The sequence below is a fragment of the Drosophila simulans genome, chromosome 3R, assembly GCF_016746395.2.
Source record: "Drosophila simulans strain w501 chromosome 3R, Prin_Dsim_3.1, whole genome shotgun sequence".
Classification (NCBI taxonomy): Eukaryota; Metazoa; Arthropoda; class Insecta; order Diptera; family Drosophilidae; genus Drosophila; species Drosophila simulans.
Genome location: NC_052523.2, coordinates 2960331 through 2986279, shown reverse-complemented (window position 1 = coordinate 2986279; position 25949 = coordinate 2960331). Strand labels below are relative to the sequence as shown.

At 41.2% G+C, this 25949-nt stretch overlaps 1 protein-coding gene and 1 non-coding gene across 15 annotated transcripts; one reads left to right on the top strand and one right to left on the bottom strand.

Moving 5' to 3' along the window:
* The first annotated feature begins 6120 nt into the window (after nt 1-6120).
* Nucleotides 6121-6193, top strand: Trnam-cau. The gene has a single exon. It is a non-coding gene; the product is annotated as a tRNA-Met (tRNA).
* A 1025-nt stretch (nt 6194-7218) lies between these two features.
* Nucleotides 7219-25744, bottom strand: LOC6726974 (verprolin). Of its 14 annotated transcripts, none has more exons than XM_016176217.2 (9): nt 25583-25744; nt 22996-23662; nt 17579-17615; nt 12468-12556; nt 11802-12025; nt 11245-11695; nt 10237-11180; nt 8829-9587; nt 7219-8677 (listed from the first exon to the last, which is right to left on the bottom strand). In XM_016176217.2, the coding sequence occupies exons 2-9, from the start codon at nt 23123-23125 to the stop codon at nt 7955-7957; spliced, it is 3357 nt and encodes a 1118-aa protein (XP_016033483.1). In that variant the 5' UTR covers nt 23126-23662; nt 25583-25744; the 3' UTR covers nt 7219-7954. The 14 variants fall into 14 exon arrangements, with proteins under 14 accessions (XP_016033483.1, XP_039150815.1, XP_039150811.1 ...); XM_039294881.1 differs by having other exon boundaries at nt 10687-11180; XM_039294877.2 differs by lacking the exon at nt 25583-25744 and adding an exon at nt 25293-25551.
* Between the last annotated feature and the right edge of the window lie 205 nt (nt 25745-25949).

Genomic DNA, 25949 nt, shown 5'->3' with positions numbered 1-25949 from the left:
CTTTTTCCCCCAGCAAGTGTGACAATTTTGTCTACTTACTTAGGTACCTATTTCTAGTGTAAACATTGACATTTATATTTCTGTGTAGAAAGAACAAGGGCGAAGGTGTCGCCTGAGCCACGTCACTTGCAGGATAATGTTTGATGCTGAAGGACACGAGGGCCTGAATGCTAAAACGTCGTTGGCATTCGGTTGTGTAAACATTTTAATTTCTGTTACTGCTAACAAATGTGCAGCCAGGTCCTGAGTACTGCAACCAAAGAACCGCAGGACGAAAGGCAAAGCAGCAGCAACGTCACCTTGCATTCCCTACCCTGTGGTCCGCACTCCAAGTTCCGTATCCGCCATGTGGACCATGGTCGACCGAAATGCCTTTGTCCCCCTACTCCCCGTACTCCCCTTACTCACCGCTCTGCAGGACATGGCCAAGACAAGTGCTGATGTTGGCCATACAATGCTGTGAATTTGCAGCTTCAATTTCAATGGGAAAACGGATGTCGGAGATGTGATAAATTGCGGATCGGGATGGCAACCAAAAACCAGAACTCGCCGGGGGAATAATCAGGTGCGATCTGATTTGATTTGGTTATTTCAGTTTCGGTCCTCACACTCACGACTCACGATGCCATCGCCGGGATGCCGGGAAAGGACTGCGGGGGTCCTTGGGCAGTGTATGAAATCTGAGGCTTTTGTACATTTTTGCTGCAGTCTCAAAATGCCGTTTATGCTGCATGCCTGGACCCACTCGCTCACACTCGCTTGCAGGCGGGCGAATATGTTTTTGTTCATTTTATGGCCTTTCTGCTGCCATAAACACCACCAAGCAACACCTCAACCCAGTCCCCTGTCCCTGCCCACCCCTTTTCGAGCACGGCTAAAGTGCAAAAAAGAGAAGACATTTGAAAACCGCATTTGGTTTCAACAAACGCACAAACACAGCCACGGAATCTAATGTTTAGATGTGTTTGCATATAATATTTATAAAACAGAGAGAAGGGGCGATGGCTCTAAGCTTTTTGCAAAAATATCAGATATGCATTTCAAGGATACAATTACAAAAGCGAGCCCCACAAAGCCCCACAGCTACCAGAACAAAAAACAGAAGCACAAGCAGAACCAGTACCAGAATCAGCAAACTTTTGCAGTTGCTCATCCTCATTGTACAATTAATGTTGAAATTTGAAATTTAGCTACCGAAGGAGGAACAGAAGAGGCGCCAGTGTTTGCCATTCGCCTTCATTTGGCTGACAGTTTATTATTTTTAATGAGGCGTATTATAATCAAAATGCCACAGCCGCGCACTCATACATTTCACAGCTGAAAGAGAAACCGTTTGTTAGTTGCCGCTGATTTTGACAGCGAAATTAAAAGCAATGACAACGGCCATTAAAATATTTATGTTAAACTGAATTGCGCGAAATATAAAAACAAAATACTGCTTCTCGAAAAAAAGCCTGAAGGTCGCTTCAACGCAAATTGCGCTATCTTTGCAAAGGGTGAAAAATGCTCTAGATGGGTAACAGCTAAAATTTATGTGAAAGAAATACTTTACTCCACCAACAAAAATATTTACCCAGAAAGTTTCGCACCATAAATTAATTCTCAATGTGGCGTTAGGTAAGTGCAATGACATTTATTATAATTTACCAGGCAACAAAGAACAAACAAAATTGGGATAAGCAAACAATTCAAGTCGAAGTCTAAGTACTCTCCTTAAAAAATTTCAATAATAAGTTGAAAATTATGCATCTTAAAATGAAAATAAGTTTTGAAATGCGTTAAAAGTATATTTTATGGAGCAGTGATGGTTATGAAATAAAACCACCTATAACCAAATACTTTCAAAACCCATAGTGTTGTTTTAACCTTTTACATGAACTTGGTAAAATTTTATATTAAACCTCTGCGAGCTTAAAAAGAAATCTTATTAAAAAAAATTCATTTTGCCCATATATTTATGGGAGCAAACTGTACGAGGACAAACATTGCCAAATATATTCATGAATCATGGTAAATTTGAAAGTGTTTTTGTATGGAGCCTTGAACTTTTTTTGCTCCGCAGCTCGGGCGCAGACCCCATGTTGGGGAACTGGAGAATCCAGTAAACATGGGCCCGCATACAAGCCATTTGATCTTGAGCAAACAATTCGAGCGGGTCAACACGGAGTACACGACGATTCCAGGCGGCCTGTGACCCAAAGGCAATCCAGCCGAGAACAGTGTGCGACTATTATCCTTTGACCAGTGGCCCTAACCATAAATTGGCCACATACCCAAGTTCTGGCCAAGGGTCGACAGCGGCCTTACTACGCCTGACCGCCGATATGAATGTTGGTCAGAAGGACTCCTCCAGCCAGTGTGTGTGTGTGTGTAGTCCCATCAATTTATCACTCGAACAGCGTCAAGGAAGCAGCTTCGACATGCACAAACGCCAAAAAGGAAAAATAATAATTTGCCCTCCATTAGAACATTTATAAACAAAGGATATTGGGGTGGACATTGTGGGGTGGCAGGAGGCGGAGAAGAGGGCGACAAGGTATTAGAGCACACGTTATGGGGCTCATTGAATGTGTCGCCAAAGATTTAATGGAGCACGAGAATGATGGCAGCCAAGGTGAAATTGCTCGGACCACGTCCACTGGCCAAACACAATAAATCATAAAAAGGAGTCTGCCATTGGGTTTATTGATATTGCATGCCCTTGCTATTGTATTATGATTATACAGTCGCGGCGGCAACAATAGAGTATGAATTAAGTTAAATAAAATAGCAACCACTTAAATTACACATCATTGAGCAGAATAAATTTAAAAGCATGTTTTTATAAATACTGGAATGAAGTTTTAACTTAGTTTAGCAATCGGAAGAAAATAGATACGTAGAAAAAGAAAATGTATTGAGGGGTTTAAAATACTTCCTAAGCTATTTTTTATAAAAGCCTGGATTATTATTTCGACTATAACTATATTTATTCACGTCTGCAGCTATGGCATTAATATTAATCAAGTTTTCGCTCTATCCCAACTGTCCAATCACATGTGTGTGTATAGCGGAGGAGTGTATAGACGAGAAATGATGATCATCGATTGGATGGGAAAAGTTTTCCGCCCGCCTTATTGACTTTCAGCTGTGGCCTTATCAATACATTTTCTTCTGCGCAAAAGTTTTACAACTTATTTGCTCTGGGCAGATCGGACAGCCTGTCCTGCTGCCAACTAAATTATGTTAATTTTATTATTTCATATACACCGACTGCATTGGCCATAACTCACAACTCATAACTAGCGTGCGAGGCGAAGGCTATTCCAGCTTAGCCAGATTAAGTATACGCAGCGTGGACACTGGACAGGAAACGTGCGCATTCCACATAGCGAGTCGCATCATTTGCAGCATTTAGTCAAATGAAAAACGAGTGCAACAAATCACCAGAAGGAAACAGGCGCACTTTCTGGCGACCAGTTAGCAGCTGACAAATTGCCCCTCGGCCCGAAGGGGGAGGGGTTAAAAGCATTGTTTATTTGGTTTTCATGTCGCGCATGTTAAATGCAAATTATTCAGAGGCACTTTTAGCCTGCTTCGCCACCTCCAAAGCCGCACGATTTCACTTCAAATTATTTCTCGTATTAATGTAGGTATAATAATAATACATAATACAGTATAAATATTGAATAAATGAAATAAATTTGTTATGAAGCACATAAGAATGTCCGTAATTTTAGCAGGAAGTCTAACAAAGCTAGATTTTTGTTAACAAATATATTTAATAATTTTTACAGTGTCTGCCTAGGGCTTAGCACACGAATTCTGCGCATTGACCCACGACTTCCACGAAGTCCCCACCTTACATGTAATTCCTGACATTTTCTGCATGGTATGTACGTTGCTTGGTTTTTATTTTACAAATACGCTCCACGCGATTATGCAAATTCAGTGAACAACAAAGGATCAAGCGGAACGAGGAGCCCGGCTTGTTAGGCATTCGAAAGGTCACTTAACTTAACGCTTGACGTGAACCGCGACTCGTATGAATAAATTTGCAATTTGAATTGAGCACTGAATTTCGAGTTTCGGCTGGCAAAGAGGTGACTGCGCGCCGCTCAATCATCGCTTATGGGGCTTAATTTAATAGAATCCCGCATAACAATGAAAATAATAATAAAGTGTCATTTGGCTGGCGCCCAAGTCCCTGGCGGGTTATATATGGCAGCTGGGAATGTGTGCATTATGTGCATTTGATATATTTCTTAATAAAAATATCACGCAAGTCCGACGCTGTCACCCGTGCACCCGCACACATCCAGGACGACTCCTGGAATCCGGCTGCAGACATCCTGCTGGATGGCCTGGGTTGCGAGAGCTCATGTGTCGCTTTGGAAAATGAAAAATGATCAAAGTGAGTGTTTGGCTCAAAGCGGAAAAAGTGCTGCACCAGCAGATGCTGCCCCGCTGTTCATATGGGAAAGGGAGTCCCATCGCATCGCCTGGGACATCATCAGTTGCTAGTTGCAGTTTTTAGCAGCTCCCCAGTGCCAGGACATCTGTGGATGTCCACTGGGTGGGATGTCCACTCAGTTAATGCGGGCAAACAAAGCAGCGCCAGCTGGATCGGGCGACATCAGTTGGGGGCGTGTCGCATCTGCTAAACCAAAGTAATCAGCAGATGCACTTTAACAAAATGAGTCGTAAGAGCAATCTTCAAATTTCCAGAAAGTTTAACAGGAAGGAAAAAAAACTAAGTAGACGATTAATTTTTATTTTAGTAGTAAAGTGTTAACTCTTTAAAAAACATTTGCAATTTTATAACCCGCCTGGGTTCTTTTTAATTTTCTTCAGTGCGCAGTTAATGCAGCCGAGCAAGAAAAACATGCTTACCCAGCAAGTAATTAGTTACCATGCATTGATTTTTATCCTGCAGCTGCTAAATTTCGCCCGACAAATTGTTAATACGTCAAAGCTCGGCGGCTAAAACAATGAAACGTTATCGTAAAAAGCGGATGGGCGGGCTTGGTGGCTCTGGTTAAAAGAAAAGGCGACAGAATTTATGGTAATAAAAGCAGTAGACATTCCCTACACAAAAACAGCAACAAACAAGCGTCATAAAAACTCTTATTTGTACATGTCTGCATACGGAACAGAACTGTATTGTCTGAAAACTCGGAATGATTGAGAAATATGTGCAGACGTGGCTCACTGAAGGCGCCAAGACACCACATCAAAGCAGAAACTAAACAAGAGCCGTAAAATAAGTATACTTTCGCAAGTTGGGCGTATAAATCATGAGCAATGTTGAAATACCTGGCAGCATCAGTCGGTTGGTACCTGGAATCTACGATTCCCTTACAACCTGCTGATGCAAATATCACTTTAATAAAGTAATCAATGCTTGGTTTGTACACTCATTTAAATATTTTCCTTCTATGTATCTATTGCTCTTTTTGTTCTTCAATAGCCTTTTTGGCTATTATTAACCCCGAAGAAAAATTAATAACCGATTTTATCTACCACATCTTTGAGCTTTAACCAAGCTAAACGAACCGCAAATTAATGTCTGGATCACTAGCCGATCAAGGTAGCCATGTCTATCTGTGGTTCCATCCGCATACCCGAGTATTTTTCCATATCTATTCAAAGCGATCTAATTATACATAAAATAAGAAAGTACCATATTAGTGATTATTTCCAGCATGAACCAACAAGAGCATTCCATTTGTCAACAAAATCGATCTGCGTTTGTGAATACATGGTTGAATAATATTATATCAAAGAGCATAATTTAATTTAACTAGAAAAACGATTTCCTTAACACAGCTATAATTTTGTTGGAGTATCATTAGTAAATTAAAAAATAAATTAAAATGTGGACGCGATAGGTCGAGACAGTTTGAGGAAGTGGCAATCTTCTGAAACAAACTTGCACAGCGTCTACGTTTGCAATTATCATGCTAACGGACAAACATGGACAAATTGACTCGACTATTAATATTTTAAACAAATAAACGCTGCTGCCTAATGCTTATAAAAAGCATCAGTTCACGCAATTCTTATTTTTCAAATATAGATATATAAATATGTCTATCCTATGTCACCACATCATACTCCCTTGTCGCCGGAGTCTCCAAGGCCTCGGTGGCGCAGTTGGCAGCGCGTAAGTCTCATAATCTTAAGGTCGTGAGTTCGAGCCTCACCCGGGGCATGTACATTTTTTTATTTTTTTTTTTATTAATTATTTATTTTAAGCTAATGTTTTTTTTATGCGGGCTTGGTTCGATCCATAACCATATATAGACCACATGGACTATCGGGCATATGGTTTTCCACTGACAAATAAATAAACTTATAATGATTTCAAATTGATTTCTCATGTATTTCGGAGATGACGATAGGGATTGGGCTGCATCTGGCAGCAGTTAATGGCCAAGACAAACACAATGCAATAAAATAAAACGAGCGGCAATCTGGCAGAACTTGGCACTCAATCAATTAAGCGAAGAAGCCATAAGCTCTGTTATTTCTAAAATGAATTCAAGTGCCGCACAATTGATTGGCAGCTGGCCAGTGATGAAGTCCAGTGTCCTTCGGACATGGGACGTATGAGGAATACAATATACTGTCTCTCGCCCCCGGCTGGGTTATATTTTCTGGCGCACTGCGGTGCCCTCTGACCTGGCTTTTTTATTTCAATTCATTTTTTTTTTTCCACACTCCCATCACCTTCACGCCTTGCACTGCAACCGCAATTTGCAGCGGTACACGGAGAAAATTTAATTTGTTTCCTGCATATATCCTAGAGGCGTTTTGTGTGTCATGCATTTTTACACCTTAATTTGCGGCTAATTTGCATATTGTATATTTCGCTTGTTGCGCAATTTCAGTTGCAGTTGCAACCAACGTTTCCTGCACGCCGCCACCTGTGTCCTTGTACTCTCATCCTCGCTCCTCTCCGGCGTTAAAGTCACCGGATCCGTGCGGCGAGTGCAACTTTAGAGCGGCTAACAAGCGTGAAATGAAATTTTGCCGAAAAAGTTGTGACGCGGGAATTCAAATGCAGGAGCAGAGCCGATAAAAATTCAGTTATACTACCATAATTTAAGCTTGAGAGAGCATAATTAAACGATAAGTGCCACAAACATTACCTAATAATGTTCCGCAAATTTGTTTCCAACTCCTAACTATTCGCTCAGACATATTTATGCATTTAGACCACAAGAATACCATAAATATTTTCTATTTTGTATTTCTGATTTGCATTCTCTCCGAATTCAGCAACAATTATAACATAACTTTGTTTGTAGAATTTACATGACTTCTATTCGAGACCAACATTTAAATGCTACAACTTAATTGTTTCTAACGTAATATGTACAACAAAAATAGGGCTTGATTTTGACTTGCGTTGGTTAAATTAATAACTTTTCAAAATGGGTTTTGTACTTAGTTCCTAGAAACAAAATGCTGCTCCGCTTTTGTTTGGCAATCTAACCTTACTTAGCCATATACAAACACGTTAAGTGGATATATGAGAATTTAGAAATGTACACTCCTTTGTGGATTTCAGTATAATTCACTTAGCCGTAATCAAATCGAATAAAGTCAGACGAGACCAAGTAGTGATTGAAATTTATAATTTTCTTTTACTCAGTCCCAAATAACAAAATACAAACTATAATATTTACGTTTAAGTTCACTGAGTTATGATTCTAAAAATCCAATACTTGTCAGCAAATAATTTTTAATAATTGAAAAACCATTTTGAAACCAATACTAAAATGCTTTGGCATTTTAATTATTTATCGAATGTGGCATTTTGTTTGTTTTGATTTTGGGTAATTATTTGTACTCAAACGTGTATGCTAACTCTTATTTATCTACACCCATTCAATTGATTGATTCTGATGGCTAAGTGAACTATACTGAGTTTGTTCCTGGACGGTAGCTGATGATACCTCGCCCCAATCTAGAGGCATCCATTGCCCCAGCAGCCGCACCACGGGATCTTGCCGCCCGTGTGCGAACTGACCGAGATCTTCCGGCGATTGGAGCGCATGCTGAAGCTAGTGGAGGACTCGCGGGAGGAGGCGAAGCTGTTGGAGTTGCGATCGGACAGCGAGGTAACCGTCTCGTGGTTGCTGTCCTGGTGGGAATGGTGGCTGTGGTGCGGGTTGCTGCTGATCACCATTCCACTGTGCGGGTGGTGGTGGCTGTGGCTGTGATGGTGGTGGCCACCGCCTGCTCCTCCGCTGGCAGCACTGTTGCGGTGAACGGTATGAACGGTGCCTTCGGAGTGCCGCCTGGAGCACTTGGTCCGACTAACAGTGGCCGTCATGGGAACCGGATCACTGCCCTCCTTGCGATGGTGGTGATGATGGGTGGTGCTGGGCGGTGCCGATGCTGTGGCCCCTATTTCGGGGTGTCCACCGCCCACCGGTGTTCCCGGTGGAGCTGCCATCGAGTTACTGTTGGTGCGACGACGCGAGGAATGCGGCGAGTTGGGGGTGCTGTGACTCATCTTGAAAGCCTTGATTGCCGGATGAGTGAGCACTGTGCTGAGGTCCACACAACTGGCGGTAGCCATGGGCACGGTAGTAACGGGCGTGGCCACCTCGTCCTGCTGGCCTCCCTGTCCGGATCCGCAAACGATGGATACGCGTCGTGCCTTTCGCCGCGCCAACTCGTCCATCTGAAAGGGTTTCCAGAGTTTAACACTAATAGTCTCTTGATAGAAATAAAGTATGATGAATATATAGAATTAGGTAAACGAATGAGGTTTCTTATAAAAACAAACATTTACTGGATTATTATTTCGTAAGTATTGAGTTCGTATTACTCACATTTCCAGCAGCTGACTGGTCACCTGCCACGCCCGCCTCCCCATCCGATGCAGTGGGATCCACGTCCAGGGATCTGGTTAACTGCGACGGCGATGAGCGGAAGATGGCTCTTTTGGCAGCCGCCGAGGCGAGTGTCTTATACAGTTGACTCTTGTTGGGCGGCAGACCGATTACGCCGGAAGCGGAAGTGCTTGGAGGCGGGGGCGGTGGTTCAGTGGGCATGGTTGGCCTGCGGGCTGGTGGCAGCGGGGGCGGTGGTTTCAGCGGTACATTCGGCTTGGCTGCGATGGGAGGCCTTTGGCCATTCGGCGATTGGGGAGGCACTCCGGCCCCAGCTGCCGCTTGGTTCAGCTGCTCGAATCCCAGGTAGGTGCACTTGTCGGGAAACGGTGTCATGGGGTCCGGAATGTGCGGTGCAGGGCTGTCGGTGTGCTCCCTCTCCAAGGATCGGGTGCGTCGCACTAATTTACTGCTCCCACTGTTTCCCGATTCGCTGGACGTGGTCACCGCCGGTGTAGTTGTTCCGATTTCCGTTGTTTGGGTGTCCGTGGTGGCGGGTGAAATGGTCGGATTTGTGCCGTCATACTGCAGATACAGGTTCATTTCGGAGCGATAGGGTTTCTTCGCCCTCTCATCGTCCTTGTTATTATTGTGGCTTAGGTTGTCCCTTGACTTGCTCTTCTCGAGCTGAATGGCCAGTATATCCTCCGAAATCGTCTCGATGTCGTTCAGAATGGACTCCAAGTTGACCGAGTCCGTCTGCGGATAATTTAATTTCAAAATTAATTTTATGTGCTAATGCAAATTTAGGCAAAATCATTGAAACATTTTTGTTGGAAGGAGAGGGTTATGACTTCCCAATTTCGAAACTAAACGAGTATTATTTTTATAAAATTAATATTTCCATATGCACCACATCTAGGGAAACTATAAAAATCGGTTCTTATCCTAAATTTTAAAGTTCATGTATACTGGGAGTATGATTAAACACAAATGGTAATGAAACAATTTGAACTAATTCTAAATTATAATTCTATTCATTTAAAAAATACCCCGTTTTTTAACGTCAATGTAAAATATTTAGTGGGTAACTATATGTTTTTGATGAAATATATAAAATCATATATACATATAACACTTAATAATTCTATTAACCAAAAAATGTTATATTCATCAAAGATGGATAATTTTCGAATAACATTTTAAAATATATAAAGATGAGCGAAAAACAAGACTTGAATAAAGATAATAAAACATGAAAGGGGAATTTTTCTAACAATAGGGATTGGGTCGAAATTCACTCGAAACTAAAAAATCTAAACACCGATTCTACGCCAGAAAGTGATGAGCGGGTCCGGAGATGGCTATGACACGAGGATGATCGTCTGATGGCCAGAGGATCCCTCACCTGACTGACGTTCTCCGCGGACTTGGCCGCCCTCTTGGCCTCGCCAACGGCCTTCGCTCGACTGGCCACCAATCTTTGGGGCGAAGGCCACCTAGTGGTGGTAGTCTTGTTGGATTGGGTGGTGATGGTCATCACCGGCTGTGTAACAGACGTGGCCGAGATGCACGTATTTTGAGCCGGCTTTTGTGCTGTAGCGTAGATGGGTTCGACGGATCTGGCCGCCGGAAGCGGTGAGCACCTGGCGGCAGCTGCTGCCGCCAGAGCAGCGGTGTATATATCGAGAACACTGGACCCCGGATGCGGACCCACCTCTCCCAAGCCCACGGCAGCGGCCACGTCCACTACCGCCCGATGCAGGGAGCAGTGGCTTGGCTTTGGGCGTTGGCGGCTGCGCTGGTGGCTGTGGGCGTGGCAATGCGAGTGAGTGGACCGTCGGTGACGAGGACTTACTTGTGGGGACACTTGCCGCTGATAGGGTGAGGCCAGGGCGTTATTCACGAAGATATCCGGTGGATCTCGCAAGGGCGGCGGCGGTGAGCCCGGCGGTAGATCGTCCTGCTCGAGATCCTGTCCCTGATTGGCCAGCTTGGTGTTGAGCTTCAAACGCGGCTTGATCGGCGCAAAGAAGTGCTTCGGACTGTTGAGCGCTTGCTGCGCGGCATTTGTGGTGATGGCCACCGTTTCGATGTCGCCACCATCCGCCAGGTGTGGGTGTGGCGGAGCATTCAGCGCGATCTTGGGCATCGTCTGCAGGGTGGACGTGGGCACAAATGTGGTCATCGTGCTCACAGGCGGCGGTGGAGAGCGGGACGGCGACGACGGCTCGTTGTACTTGCGCTGCGTGAAGGGCGACTGCAGATTGTAGTCCCACCCATTGGTGTGCCGCATCGTCTTGCCGGTGGTGGTGCTCGAACTGGTCCCCAACTCCGGAGAGGGCGTTTGGGCTGCAAGTGATTTAGTTAGAAGATGTTCATTAAATGAATTTAATTAAGCCGCCGGATTACCCACCGGCGTTTCGTGCGCCCATATGCTGCGACAGGATGTTCTCAAAGTAGGACAATGGTGGCACCATAGCCTGCAGGTCGTTCAGCTGATTGGCCACCAGTTCGATGGGCGTCAGCGGGGTGAGCGGTCCCATCATGCTGGGCAGCGTGCTCTGCGATCCGTGGGCGTCTGGTGGGGGGAATATCGTGAGGTGCTCCTGCTGCTGGACGTGCATCAGCTCCGGGTTACTCAGCGTCTCCTCAGAGACCACGGACAGGTGATCGAAGTGCATGGGCTGCGGCTCCTTGGTCTGGTTGGTGCTGTTACCATCCTCGTTCTTAGATTGGGATGGGTGGCTGGGCACCTCCGGCGGTAGTGGAGGCTTTGGTGGCGCACAGGATCCTCCCTCCTGGCAGCACTCGTCGCTGCAGTGCCCGTCGTCTGCCCCGCGACACGTATCACATGAGTCAGAGTCCTTAAGGGAAAAGGAATCATTTTAAAATAAGGATATGATTGGAATTTGGAACCAATCCTTCCAGTTCGAATCGAAAAACTAAGCTGAGAGTCTAGAGTGCACTTACATCACTATTAGCATCACAACCTCCGCTCCCACGCCCACCGCCGCTGCACCGGTAGGCGTGGCATGTGCCGCCACTGCCCCCGCTGCCCCTGCATCCACCAAACTCGTGCTCGTTGAGCTTCGCCTTGAAGCGTTTGTTTAGCCTATCGCACTCGTCCCGCAAGGTCCAGATCTCCCGACGCAGTTGCTCATTCTCCCGCCGCAGGCGCTTGATGTCCGATTGCCCTGGAAAGTGGGGGACGCATAAGTTTGACTCAATAGGGAACCCAGAATGGGCAGAAAAGACTCAATAGGATTTGGACGAGTCTAAAGAACAGCACGTGGGCATCACGCAGAGCTGTCAGACCATTAGACACCTCAAATCGCATTGTTTACATTCGCTTATCTTCTGTTTTGGCAATGAAAACATTTTTAATGAATATTCCGACAGATATACACGAAGAGGTGGGCAGATATTTATGTACGAGTAGGTGCGTGTAGAGATATTTCTCTAGCTATATTATGTAGGATTATTTTGGTTTCCTAGCCACCATCTAATGTCTTTTTAATTGGCTGTTATCGGGTTGTTTTTGGGCCATTTGTTTAACGATTATTTGATTTCCTGTGTGCTGCGGTATATGTACACTTCTGACCAGCTTTTGATCAGCTATTATCGTATTTGGCGTACCTCGTTCCACTTCTGCATTAATATTAATGGTGCGCAGCCTGAGCTCCTCATTTTCGTATATCATGCCCCGCGAAGACTTTCTGTCCAATCTGAAAGGATACAAATTAATTTAGTAAATATGACTAAAATGCCTTCTATTCGTTTAACTAAAGCTAGTCATTGCCTTCGAGTGCTAAGCGGTTGCCATGGCGAACGGCAGCCGATCAACATTCCAAACTCTTTCCCAACTTGGTTTAACCGAGAAATATCTAAATCCCCAAAAATGTGGGTCGTTCTTCAACGAATGCTGTAAGTCAACTGAACCAGATAGGTCCAGCATTGGTACCAATTGTTAGACGTTCTCCTCGACTATATGGCCGCGGCCTTTCAACACTCGCCACGTATAAATAAATAATAATAAAAAAGAGGCGTTGAAGAAAAAAATAAATATAAATATATCACCGATTTGGTGCGCTTCGAGGTGCTGCTAGAGAAAAAACATCAAGGAAGAGGAAAATAAGCACAGCAGAGCAATAAATTACAACAACGAAGCATAAATAAATTATTAAATCCAATCAACGCCTGTTGGCATACGTAAAATCGTTAGGGAATTTTTTACCAGAATTCTTTAGGCAAATAAATATGCACGGAGATCTTCAAAAAGAGTATTCCAAAGTTTCCCTTGACTATTTAACACACTTCCTCTTTCCTCTGCAAATCAAATTAGGCATTTAAAAGATCCATTCAAATCCCAAATGATCCATAAAAATGGGATTCTGTGCAGATTTTCCATAACTTACGTTTTTTATACCAAGCGATATGACACTGCTGTCTGCGTTGAGAATTTTTGACAAACTGCCGATCGCTTCGGAGACCTCAGCTCTTCGAGCCATCTTGCATAAAAAATATTTATGAACAAAAAGGAACACATATATTTCAACGTACATATCTTGTCTGGGAGACTGTCTCCCAAACGAATTGTGGAATGCGTAGATCTGAAAACATCGCCCCGTATTTATAAGGCGTCAGAATTTTTGTCTTCAAATATTTACCCGCCATTCTCAACTCAGACAAGTGTCATTTATTTTGCCTAATTGAAAATGTGTTTTAATTTTAAATACTTTTTCGAACACCGAATAGTATTCAGCGCTCTTTCGAACATCTTTTCAAACGGTTCATCAATGTGTTGCAGGCTTTTAGGCGCAGATCATATATCCTTAATCAGCCCAAATGTATGTGCATCGCACATTGACATTTTTTTAAATCACAACATTTTAATACAATCTGCTTAGAAGTATATTTACACGTACAATATATAGGTTGATTTTAAGCAAAAAAAAAAATAGGAGAAGAAACACTAAGAGATCTTGGTAACTATAAGGCCTAAAAAGCACTAATCCCACGACCCTTGAATGCCTAAATCAGTAAATGGAAAATATTTTGTTTAATAACTCTAAAAATTCATAACTCCCTGAAGAGACTTGGCTAAGTCTTTTCCTTGGCAATAAATAGTTATTCATGGAACATTTTGAAAAGCATCAACAAATTGTACGATACTCTCTATTAGAAGTATTTTATAAATTTCGATTTTAGGGCGCACTGTCGAATATAAATACGATATTAATATGTAATATAATATAAAATAATCAATAAATGGCTGACCAACAGGTATCACATAGTTGTAAGTGCTTATCATAGTTAACGGTTTAATTGAATTTGTTATTCACTGAATATATTTTGTAACTTTGCAACTTATTTTGTAATCAGCTATAAAATTTATTGATTGAAGCTTTAAAGTATCCGAAATTGGTATGATTTGCCTATCATTGTTTAACTACGGTATGAAACGAACTTATCAAAAATTATTATATATAATAAAGTCATACTGAATAAGAATTAATTTAGAAATCATATTATTATTGAGTATATAAAATAAACCTTATAATTTGTGAAAATTATTGTTTTTTATGACTTATTTTTTATATTTTTAAGCTGACTAACTGCAAATTTATTTAGTTCTCAGAAATTGTGGTTTAGCGATATTTGTTTTCCTTATTCCCCAGCCCTCGTTTCTGTGTTCTATTTTTTAGACTTTCGAAAACGCTTTTAAACGTCACGTTTGCCTCTAAATATACCAAACTATAAGATCGATAAACTGATGATCGATAGCACAGCAAACTATGGCAGTTTTATTGAAGTCTTCCATACACGGGCACTAAGGAAAATACACAGATTGCAGATAGATTTGCATGAGTAAACATTTTTAGGGAGCTTTGTATACAACTTTGTAGTGTAAAATCATGTTGGACAATGTACACGAACCGATGATAAACAAACTGGAATTATTTTTAGCTCGGCTGGCCATAAGCGAATATTGTTTATTTTACGACCACTAAAGAGTAAGAATATTAGAAAAATGTTAATGACTTTTAATAATATTCGAGGGCCAGATGTCCGTGCCCGAATTCAAAGTGCATTTGGCATTTGGCGTCGAGAAAGGGAAATTAAAATGGAAGGGAAATTCGAACTGAAAAGCGAGGGCAACGTTTCGCTTACTTGGCCGACTTTTCCGAGCGTTTGTTGCTCTTGCTCTTGCTCCTTTCATATTGCGTTCGCGTTGTCTTAGCGCCTTTCATTTATCAAATATGTAGATAATAGATCTAACCACACTCGTCACTAGGTAAGCACACTATTCTGGGGTTTTCCCAAGTTTATGCAATCGTCGACGGAAATCTCACTGGCGCACCATTTTCGGAGACTTCAAATTAGTTTCAGTAATTAATTATAGGTTCTGTTAACAACCAGCCGCTTGACAATATGAGAAATGGCCGAAAAGAAGACAATTTCACCGCAGCAAAACCGCACGAGTCGACTGTAAACCGAAAACTGACAGTTAGGAGAGATCAGTTTTGGCCAAAAAACCAGGCGACTAGAACAACAAACGCCGACGACTGGCATTGAACGCTGCCGCCAAGAGCAACAAGCTTTGTCTGCATCGGTTTTTATACAAATTAAAAGGAAAATTAAAAATGAAAACGAAAAGCGAGCACAGCAAAAAAGTTTCATAAAGCAAATTCGGCGAGTGAATCGAAGGAACAACAAATCATCGTTCTCAATGAAATGTACGCATGCTGTGTCGAGAATCGTTTATATGATTAACAAAAGCCCGTGAATAAAGAGCGCAGAAAGCTGGGGGCCAACAAATGCCAAGGACAACGAACTTTAGATGCTCTTAGGCAATAATTTATAAAGTACTGTGATTAAAATAACACATTTAGCCCCACTGACTTTCAGCCTCTTAATCTTTTCCATGATGCGTTCGCTGCATATCATTAAATTTCATTAAAAGTTTAATTAAGTAAAGTGAACAAATTAATTAATTTAGCCTTATGGAATTATGGATTAAGTTTTAAAATAATTCTAAGAAAAGTAAAACATTTTTCTCGGCACAATAAGAGGTCCACTTTTTAAGATTATTTATTAATTAATTTTATAGTTAAAATAATTTAAAGCACCTCAATTGAAAGCTTATTTAAATTTAAAAAAAAAGGTATGGTTTAATGATAATGACGTTCTTTGTTGTAGTTACTTAGTTAAAATAACTAAAAGAATTTTAGTTATTATTCTAAAAAAAGTAACCACAATTATTGACGAATTCGCCAGTGTACTTGACAGCTTTTCTTTTGTTAAGTTTTTCTTAAAAAAAATTTAATTGTAATTGATTGACAAAAACTAGCCATAAAAATAGTACAAATATATGTATATACATATACAAATATGCTTGCATAATCAATTATCCATCTAATTATGCCAATATTGTTAATATACATATTTTTTTTTTGCAAGCACGTTGATTATATTTACTCGCAAATTTATTTGTTGAATGAAATTTCCGTTCGAGCCAATTTTTTTTTGTGGGGACTTGCATCGGTATTAATAACATAGGATGTAAATGGAAATTAATCAAGCCCTTAATCGCATTCCATGCTGCATTTGGTTTGGTTTTTGTGGATTGGCAATGTTGTAACCGAGTGTAGAAGAAATTAATTTATTTCTTTGGTAAGCAGCAGATGATAGAGTAAATTAACTATAACCGCATTTTCAATTAAATAAACAGCTATTTTATTGAGATACGATGGGATGAATTAACGGCCAGGATGCCCTCCCCCCATTTAAATATGTCGCGACATTGGCGGCCCAAATAAAACTATCTCTGGCACCCACACATCGGAGGATCCCATTAAATCTTGGACATATATACATATTTTTTGTGCTCTACGCACAAGATTTTAAAAATAAGTCCCACTCGACCGGCTAGCCCCTCTCTGCATTTTATTCATTATGTAAAGTTCACATGCTGGCCAACACTGCCAATAAATAATATTTCAGTGTGCGATATGAAAGCGACGTGTGAATCCGCTTATTTATCAGCCAATTAGAAAATTAGCAAAGGTTAACTTAGCGCGGCAGAGGCATAAATATCATTTAAGGAGCCCGCAGCTCTGTCAAACTCGTGCCAATTTGTTTTAAGGCTAATCGCCGCTGTCATTTACCGCCGCGGTACCTATTGTTTATTTTGACATAAATTTGACGGCGACAGTTTAATCTTGGACTTTTCAATTCGGCGAGTTGTTTGCTTAGGCAATAGTTTGCGTAAGCTAAGAAAGTACCTCAACAGCCGGGAATGGGTCTAGAATTTATGGCATTTCCACGATACCACGAACTTTAGTGGTGGCCATGCATTAGATCGAAGCGAACGTGGTTATTATGGTTGTGCTCAGTTCAGATAAGTTAATATAGGCTACCAATCATATTCATTCAGGTGTTCACCACAGAAGACGTTTAATTAAAATGCAGATAAATAACACAGCTTTCTCTTTTCGAAAAATAAATTTTCGAATAATTTCCTATAAAATACCGTACTAAAAGCCATGTCCTATTAAAGGAGCTTTCACTGATCACTAAAGCTCGCATTTATACTTCCCCTACGAAAAGCCTTTTCACGCAGCTTTTTCTCTTATATTCCGATCGCTTTTAAAAACGACACGCCTCCTTTTTGGGATTTTATTCGGCCATAAACTTAATTCTAGAGCTTACGGCTAGTAAGGAAAAGAAAATGTAGTAAAGTTTACCTGCTGTTTAGCTTATAGTGTGCATGACGTCTTCGTTCTCGGAGCATAGTCGTGCATTAGTTTTCCCGCATGTGAAAGAAAAACCAACAAACAAAAAACAAAATACACATAAAGTAAAACAAAAACATGTACACAAAACCGAAACAACACAGAAAATAAGAGGGGGCGGAGGTAAAAGAATGAAAAAAGTGGTAAAGACAAAATCATAATAATGAAAATGGAAAATTATTTTCTTGCTTATTTGATTTTTTTGTTGGATGGGGTGTGTGTGTGTGTGTATTCACTTTTTTGGTTTTGCGTTTTTATTTAGGATCTATTTGATTTTGCTGGGTTGGCTTTGTTTACAAATAGCTGAGAGCGTGTTTATTTAGGCAAGAGCCGTGTGTAAGCGCATTGAAATTTTGACCAGTCGGGTACAAACACATTAGAAAAGTGATGCATCTGACAAGTAATTCGTAATTGTAATTAATTCCCCTATCAATATGGCACATGCATCAATCCGACATAGATAAATTTCTGCATACGTAGGTGTTTTGTTAAAACACCATTTCATTGGCAAAATCTTTTATTGGGAATAATAAGATTGTGCCCAGAAAGTACGCACTTAAAAACTAGGATTTAAAAAACTTGTTCGAATGTTGTAGCCAAAAAAAAAGAAGACGACAATAGTTGGATCAATCTCCTTGTAAATAAACTGCAAGCACTTAATTACTTATATTAAGCAACTTTATGGCTCTACATTTTGTGGAACAAACAGAATTAGAGGGTTTCCCCCATCGTGAAAATACACTCTTGTAACTTTTTGGCATTTTGAATACGTTTCGTGGCACCTTGAAAGTCTTGGGTTCGGCGGGATGTCGTGTGGAATACTGATTCCCCTTTTAATATCTAGATGTTCAATGACATTCCGTTCTTTATGGCTTTGCGGCGACGATGTCTGGACGGTTACACAATGTACCAGCGCCAGGATGTATGCTACACACGCACCGAGCCCAGCCAGCCAAGCCCAACCTCCTCGTGGAGGGAGCTGCCACAAAGGGCCAGACAAGAACTGTAGCGGAGCACACATTTTTATTGAAAAGGGGTGAAGCACTATCTGGCATAGCAATTGATTTATCGATTAAGTTGTCAAGTACACATTGTCATCCTTCATTAATATTTACATGTGTTACAATTCAGCCTCGCTCCTTGACGGCCTCCCCCGTATTCATCCCCCCATCCCCCAAGTGCCCAATGTGCCCACCCGCTTGGGAGGCGTTTTCCTTTCTCTCCGTCAGCATTGAAAGGATTTTCTTTGTCCATTGCATAACTGGCACACAGGGCCCTGTATAATGGAATATATACATCTCTTCAGCTAATTTATGGCTGGGGTCGTAAATTTATCAAGGTGAAAGGTATACGAAAGATTCCCGAAAGATATTGCTGGCACGTTTTAATACCATTTTAATTCAAAAGATGCCAATTGAAAGAAAACAAACTCCCCAGGTTATGATTGAATCTGAGAATTCCGCAAATGTTATATCTTTCGCCAAAATACACAATTCGAATAAACAAAAGAAGGGAGTGAGTTGATCTCGTTTATAAACTTACTCAGTATCGTAGTAAGAACTCATAAATATTTGTGCAAGCTCTTATAAACGCTATAATTTATGATCGCCAACAATTCACCAATAACCAGCTGCACGTTAAAATATTTATCAACTCGATATGTATAAACTCATTTCGGCCACTTGAGCACATTAAACATGATAGCCAGGTGATTTTATAGGTGCACTTTTGAACACATTCGTATATTCGTACGTGAATTGCCGGAAAGATGCATATACATATACACGCGTTCGTGGGGGTGACGAAGAGATACAGATACGCACGGCTCTGGATAAGAGATACTTTCTTCTTTCGGACGGATTCAGATTCAGATTCAGATACGATGTGGCCGGCGAGGCACGCGACTGGGAACTGCAACCACTTGGCTCCACCATTGAATTTTGTGTATTCTGCCTTTTCGTGTTAAATATTTTGCGTAGCCTCAGTTTATTTGTTGTTCTTTCTATGTGTGCGTGTGGTTTGGGGTACAGGGGCGGCTAACGGGAACTGGGGGCGGTGCATTCGAGCGGGCCAGCATACGGCATGCCAATAAACTGCCAGAATGTGCGTGAGCTGCTAAACCGTCTGCCGACAGTGGGTCTCGTAAATATATTCACTGGCAATAAGAATGGATTGCTTTTACCGAATTTGATATACAAATATTGGATTGATTGTGTTTACAAAAATTCCTTAGTGCTCAACAAGATTTTTGCAGATGAATTCCATTCAAATTTAATGTCGGACGAAAGGTTGGTGTTTTAAAACATGTTTATCCTAAAAAAAATTTTAAGGAACGTAATATGAATACATTTCTTACTTCTGTCAAAAACCCCTTTATAGATAATTAAACTGAAATTGTGCAATACACTTCAATTTTATATAATTATATTTAGATAATAAAAATCAAGCCATAATAATGTCTCACCTATAAAGTATCATTATATTGTCACTATTTAAACAATTATAATCATTTTCACATTTCTAGCATCAACATAGCGTGTGCTTATCTACATTAAATGGAATTTGTTTTAATGCGAATCATTTTATTAGTCGCAAAACGAATTTTAACTATATGCTCACATCGAATTAATTTCAAAACTCTCCCTGGCTGCATACTATTGATCGGCACTGTGCCGGGGCTAGACAACTCCAAAAAGAATGGAAAAATGTAAGAAAATAGGGGAACACGCCGCGATACAGAGAGAGAAAAGAAATGGTGCGTGAGCCGGGGGCGAGTAAACAAAATGCACAAGCAAACGCTCTGACAAATAAGCAAAATGAACAAGTTTCTGTCTATTTCTGCCGCCGCCTGTTGCAGTTTATGGATCTATTATGGGGCAGTGTGCCTCCCGTGGATACAAAAGTGCGGATGTGTGTGGGTCACTCTCTACGGCAGACGAACGGACGGAGGATCTGCCGACGACTGACCCACTAGGAATGATTTCATAAACACACATAATGCCTGCACTCATTGGGTTGCAAGTTGTGATGTGTGACCCACCGCAGCAGTTAAAGTTTATATTAGCCGACGTATGAATTTTCCAGCTCACGAGTGCGAATGAAAATGGGGAGACAGAGATTTATTTTTATGGGCCATTGTGTTTTAATTTTATTGGTCTTTCCGCGCACCTCATTCAGTCTCATGGACTTACGTGAAATCAATAAATAAACATATTTTAATGACCTGTTGGAGCCTTCAAATACTAAGCGTATAAACAGCAAAAATCATAAGAAAATTATATATTTTGGGGTAGAACACAAGCGTTTTTTGTAACATAAAAATATCAAATGTAGACTCCCATAAGCCAACGGGATTGAAACCTAGTCGGTATTAAACCATTTTTAAACGTTTTTTAGAATTAGATTTTACTAACTTTTCGTTTCCGAGCTTATTATCCATAAAGCTAAAAGTATTAAAATTCATAAATCGATAAAAATTAAGTAACTTGATATGTCATAAAATGGAATGTGGCAGGTTTATTAAAACGTTTTTCTGTTTGTTCATTATCGCATAAGAATTTGTTTCTATAAATCTGTCCGAATCGTTGCTCCAAAATGTTAAATGTTTTAGACTCTTGTGGTGACAAAGATGCTGCTTCGTGGATTTACTGGGTCATCCGCAGTCGTTCCAAAAAGGTGAGCGAGTCGGGTCTATTTATACCAACATGCCACAAGTTGCAATGCTCGGACGTCGCAAAGAACCGCTGCGATACAAGACGAAACTAAATGAAAGCAAGAGGAATTTGTAAACAATAAATTACAAATTAAATTACCATATGTGAGCAATTTGCCGTCTTTGCTGAGATTTACAGCGCCCAACACTTTTCGATTTGTTGTTGCTGCGAATTAATTCCAAAATAAAATCAATGCGTCAAGCAATTCGAATTGGTTCCACACGATCCGGCTGGGCTAATTGAAGGCTTTCGGAAAACTGGGTAAACACTGGGCGGAAAACGCGATTCGTGGCGGATGATCGATGAACGATCAAGGTAACGGAAGCGAGACCATTTTAATTGCCGACACAAGTTTGCTTGGGAATCGTTAACATAGCATCCGAATTGATTCATTGGATATAATTTTGAAGAAAAAAAAAACACCCACAAACAAGTTCAATGAGCCACATACGCGTAAAGTCGAATCGGAATGATGTACAAACGATTCTGCTATTTGCCTTTCATTCATTGCTAATTGCTCGAACTAAATGATGAATATGTTTTTAATAATTGAATCTCAATTATGAGCAATCCGCGGATAAACACACGGTCGGGGGGCTACAGCTGGAATAATTTGCTGGCCAATTAAAATTGAATACAATCCATTTTTCCTCCCTGCCTCCCAGCTTGCTTGAACCTCATTTTCGCAAAAGACGAATTTGGCTGGAATCCCGCTAATGATTGGGGGTTGAGTAAATCGGGTAATTGGGTAAAATCGTTTTCAAGTATATTTTACGGCCTAATTGGAATTCATTTTCCGATAGTGCGCTTCTCGATTGACCTATAAATACGTTCGCATTTTTCTTGCTCCTGCAGGTTTTTTAGCAATACTCAATGCTGCCCAATAAATTGTTTGGTACAGCACAAAGAAAAAACAATTAAAAAAATACAACAATGAATAATTCGATTCCAATTATTGCTGAATTTTATATTTTCCCAATCGAGTTATGTTCATTACATTATTCGTACAATAAAATAACGAAAATTCAAGCTTATGGATGCGAAGTCTACGAATTTGTCAGTCTTATTTAAGAGCATAATAAATTTCAAAAATTATTTATGGAATCTTATATTTCGTTCTTAAAAATACCTAATAATCAGTGGTCAAGCATAAAGTAATTTTTAATAACCATCAAAAACTGCTACGACTGAATTATCCTGTTGGCCGATTAAGACCATTGCATAAGACATTATCATTTAAACATTAATTTTCCCGCTTTTATTTAGCTGCATAATGCCTCATAAATTTTGCTGCCCCTCTGGCTAAACAATCATATATATTCACTAATGATTGTTTTGGTTTTTTATGAGTTCCACCAGAGGGACGTTTCGAATGTTCCACATGGTGCATTTCGCCATATTTTGATTTGGGGACTCCCTACCAACTAGCGATCGAAAACTTTGGGGTAACCAATTTGCAACTGGCACTCCTTGGGGATGTGGATTACGTGGATAGTTTGCGCTTGCCTCTCTCGCTCTAAGCCAAATAAACACGCTCGGGTGCCTCACGGCAGCAAATTAAAGCTCGTGGGCGGTGGGGTGTACATACTGTGGTGCTGGGTTGCTGCTGTGGTGTGTGCCACTGTGGTCGGAATATAGTACATAGGTGCAACCTACTTGCTTTGGTGGGCGATGAGCTCGACTGCGTTGATTTCCGCTGATTGCCGTCGCTGTTGTCGCCGTTGCTGCCGCTGGCGCGTCCGCTAATTAAATTGTCATCCAAAGAAATGCCGTCGAGCCAATGCATGACATTATTTCCCTTTGTTGTCTACACGCACACACCCGTGTGGCACACACGGCTAACACACGGCTAACACTCGGAGAACACCTCACCCGCGGCAGGTGGATAAATCACATTTCCACAGCAGCTTGCCCAATTGATAATTTCATCCCAGCAGCGCTGACACTTCATTTTCGTTTGTCCCCGGATGCCGATTCCCCTGCGACTGGGCTTGTATCTTTCACATATTTCGTTTTACACTCTCGGGGCATTGGCAGTTGACATTTGTTGTTTGCTTCCACAATCGCACTCACACACACTCGGCTAATAATTCAACAAGTATTGAATGGTCGTTTAGGCCTTTTCCTTCGCCACCATCTTCGCCTATTCGATTTTCCGTTACCCGTTTGCGCCTTTTACTTTGGCTCTCACTTGCTATTGGCTTTCAACAGCACGCATACGCCCCGTGTGACATAATTAGCACATTGCACTTTAACACTTGTCACCTGCTCGGATGCGAACCGAAGGCACTTTCGAAGAATTAACACATTGGCCACAGTACCGCTGGAACACAAAATAAAAGAAATATTTATAGTGGTTTCGATATTTTGGGATTTTGATTAACACACGCGGAATAGAAAGGATATTGGTTATAACACTGATGTATGATGATATTATTGTGCTTATTGACGATAAATCATTGTTGATAAATCATAAATGATTCTGATAAAATGTGGCATTCTTGTTAAATGCGTTTAATGGCACACACTTTTAACTCGCACTATCTTACACAACAATTAAATAATATTTGGTTGAGTCAGACTTTGAACTTTAACCATTTACTGCCAAAATTTCACGATGATTGCTTTTCGATCACTTCTCAGACTTTAGTTTTCAAAGTAACTGTGTAACTACTTCCAACAACTAGAAAAATTATCCCCTTTGAAGATCTCGAAATTTGTAGCGATTATTTCGATAGCTCGATAATTCCAATCGATTGCTTTTCGCGCCTGCGATTTGTTGTTGGCCCTCCGGCTAGCCGGCTGCTTCTGACTGAGAATCGGACGCTGACCGGACTGGGCCAGAGATATAGAGATATAGACGGAGAGACAGCGAGACAGAGAGGGCCAGTCAAGTCGGTGGAGACAGCGTCAGCGAGTGTGGCGCATTTCCAATCGTTTCGCACATTATTGTTTCCATTGTGTTCGATATTTGTATTTTCTTGTACTTTTGTTGCCCGGGCACACACACTAATAAGTTTGCCTCAATTTATTGTACCTTCGCCTGTTTATTTTATACAAGTCCGGGCGTTCTAGTGTTACGATAGGAACAGAGGGAAACTCAAATAGTTGGCCGCTTCTGGCCAATTTCCTATTAGACATGTCGGCAGATACGATTCGTGTGCGTGTTTACCTCCGACCACGTATTAAATGTGAGCTCATTGGGGGCGGACTGGAGATAAATATTACCTGGCTGCCCTTCGGGGGCATTCTGCGATTTCTACATTAGCATTGGGCAAATGGAAATCGAGTGAAATTCGGAGAAAATCCAAACAGAACACCTACACGTTGCACTGGCCCTGGCCCCAAGAGCCATACTGTTTGTAAAGTCCGCAGTCGGCCGGACAGCTAGTCCTATTATGCCAAATAAATATTTCCGAATTTCGGAACGCAGCCCACTCGATAAATCATTCATTAGGCACTGAAACTGTCTCGCTTTTGAAATATTATGTCAAAATGTGTCAAACAAGAATTTAAGCATTTTGAAAACATTCTGCTGCATTTTAATGGAATGAAAATGAAAATGTTTTATCGCTCAGTTAATTTGAGAAATTCGAAACGATTTCCGATGGTCTTTAATGTCTAATTGCTTGAGTTGTTCCAATGCCGAATGTTTGTTTACGCCGTAGCATGTGTAATTTATTTAAAACATCTGACTAAACAATCGAACCGGTCAATACACAAAGAGTTTTGGTTTTAAAGAAGAGGTCGGCGATCAGCTTTCTAAAGGTTATCCATTGCTACAGCTTGTGATCTTTCTGCAGATTAATTATAGTTTCAAAACATTTTTTCTAAGCTAGAGGCTGGCATACATATATATTTTTCAATACATGTTCCATGCGATCTGAACCAGTGTGCAAATAATGGCAGCTTGTCAACAGTTCAATATGTCTTGCTTCTTTCCGTCTATTTACTCTTGAAATACTGTGTTTTTCTGTAACCCAAAACCGAATGTTTACGAACACGGAACGTTCAGCGAAAGCCCATTAAATGTTTCGTTCGAGAGTTCAGTTTCAAATTGAAATTTCAGTGAAATTGGGAAAATCGCCTTTTCAACGAATAATAAATGCTCCAAACTGATTTATTAAAAGAGACGTCACGGGTGCACTGCATTCGCCGATGCCTGCGTCAATCAGCGGTCTGCACTTTCACATATTTTCAATGATAAACACGATATTTGTTTTGGCAGGCCCTGCTTATTTACATTTCAATCACAAAACAATTTCACTTCCGCATCGCCACTGATCGCGCCACGCGGCGTATGAGTAATATATGGCCTGGGGGATGGAAACAAAGCACAAACAACGTCCGCTGGCGTTGAAAGACCGACTTATTCTGCAGTCGCATCGAACCCATAGCTCCGAACAGCTGTCTTCCAGGCGGCCAGACACCCCGCCTCCCACGTCCCGCCCCCATTTCCCCCATTCTCCCCACACCTCCTCGATGCGCTTGTGTGCGTGCGTAGGCCGTAAGTACTGCCAGACAAGGCATATGTACATCTGTATTGGTGGCCCCATCCAATGTGCCTTATGCTATGGAAAATTAAAAGAATCAAAGGCAACGGCAAAGAG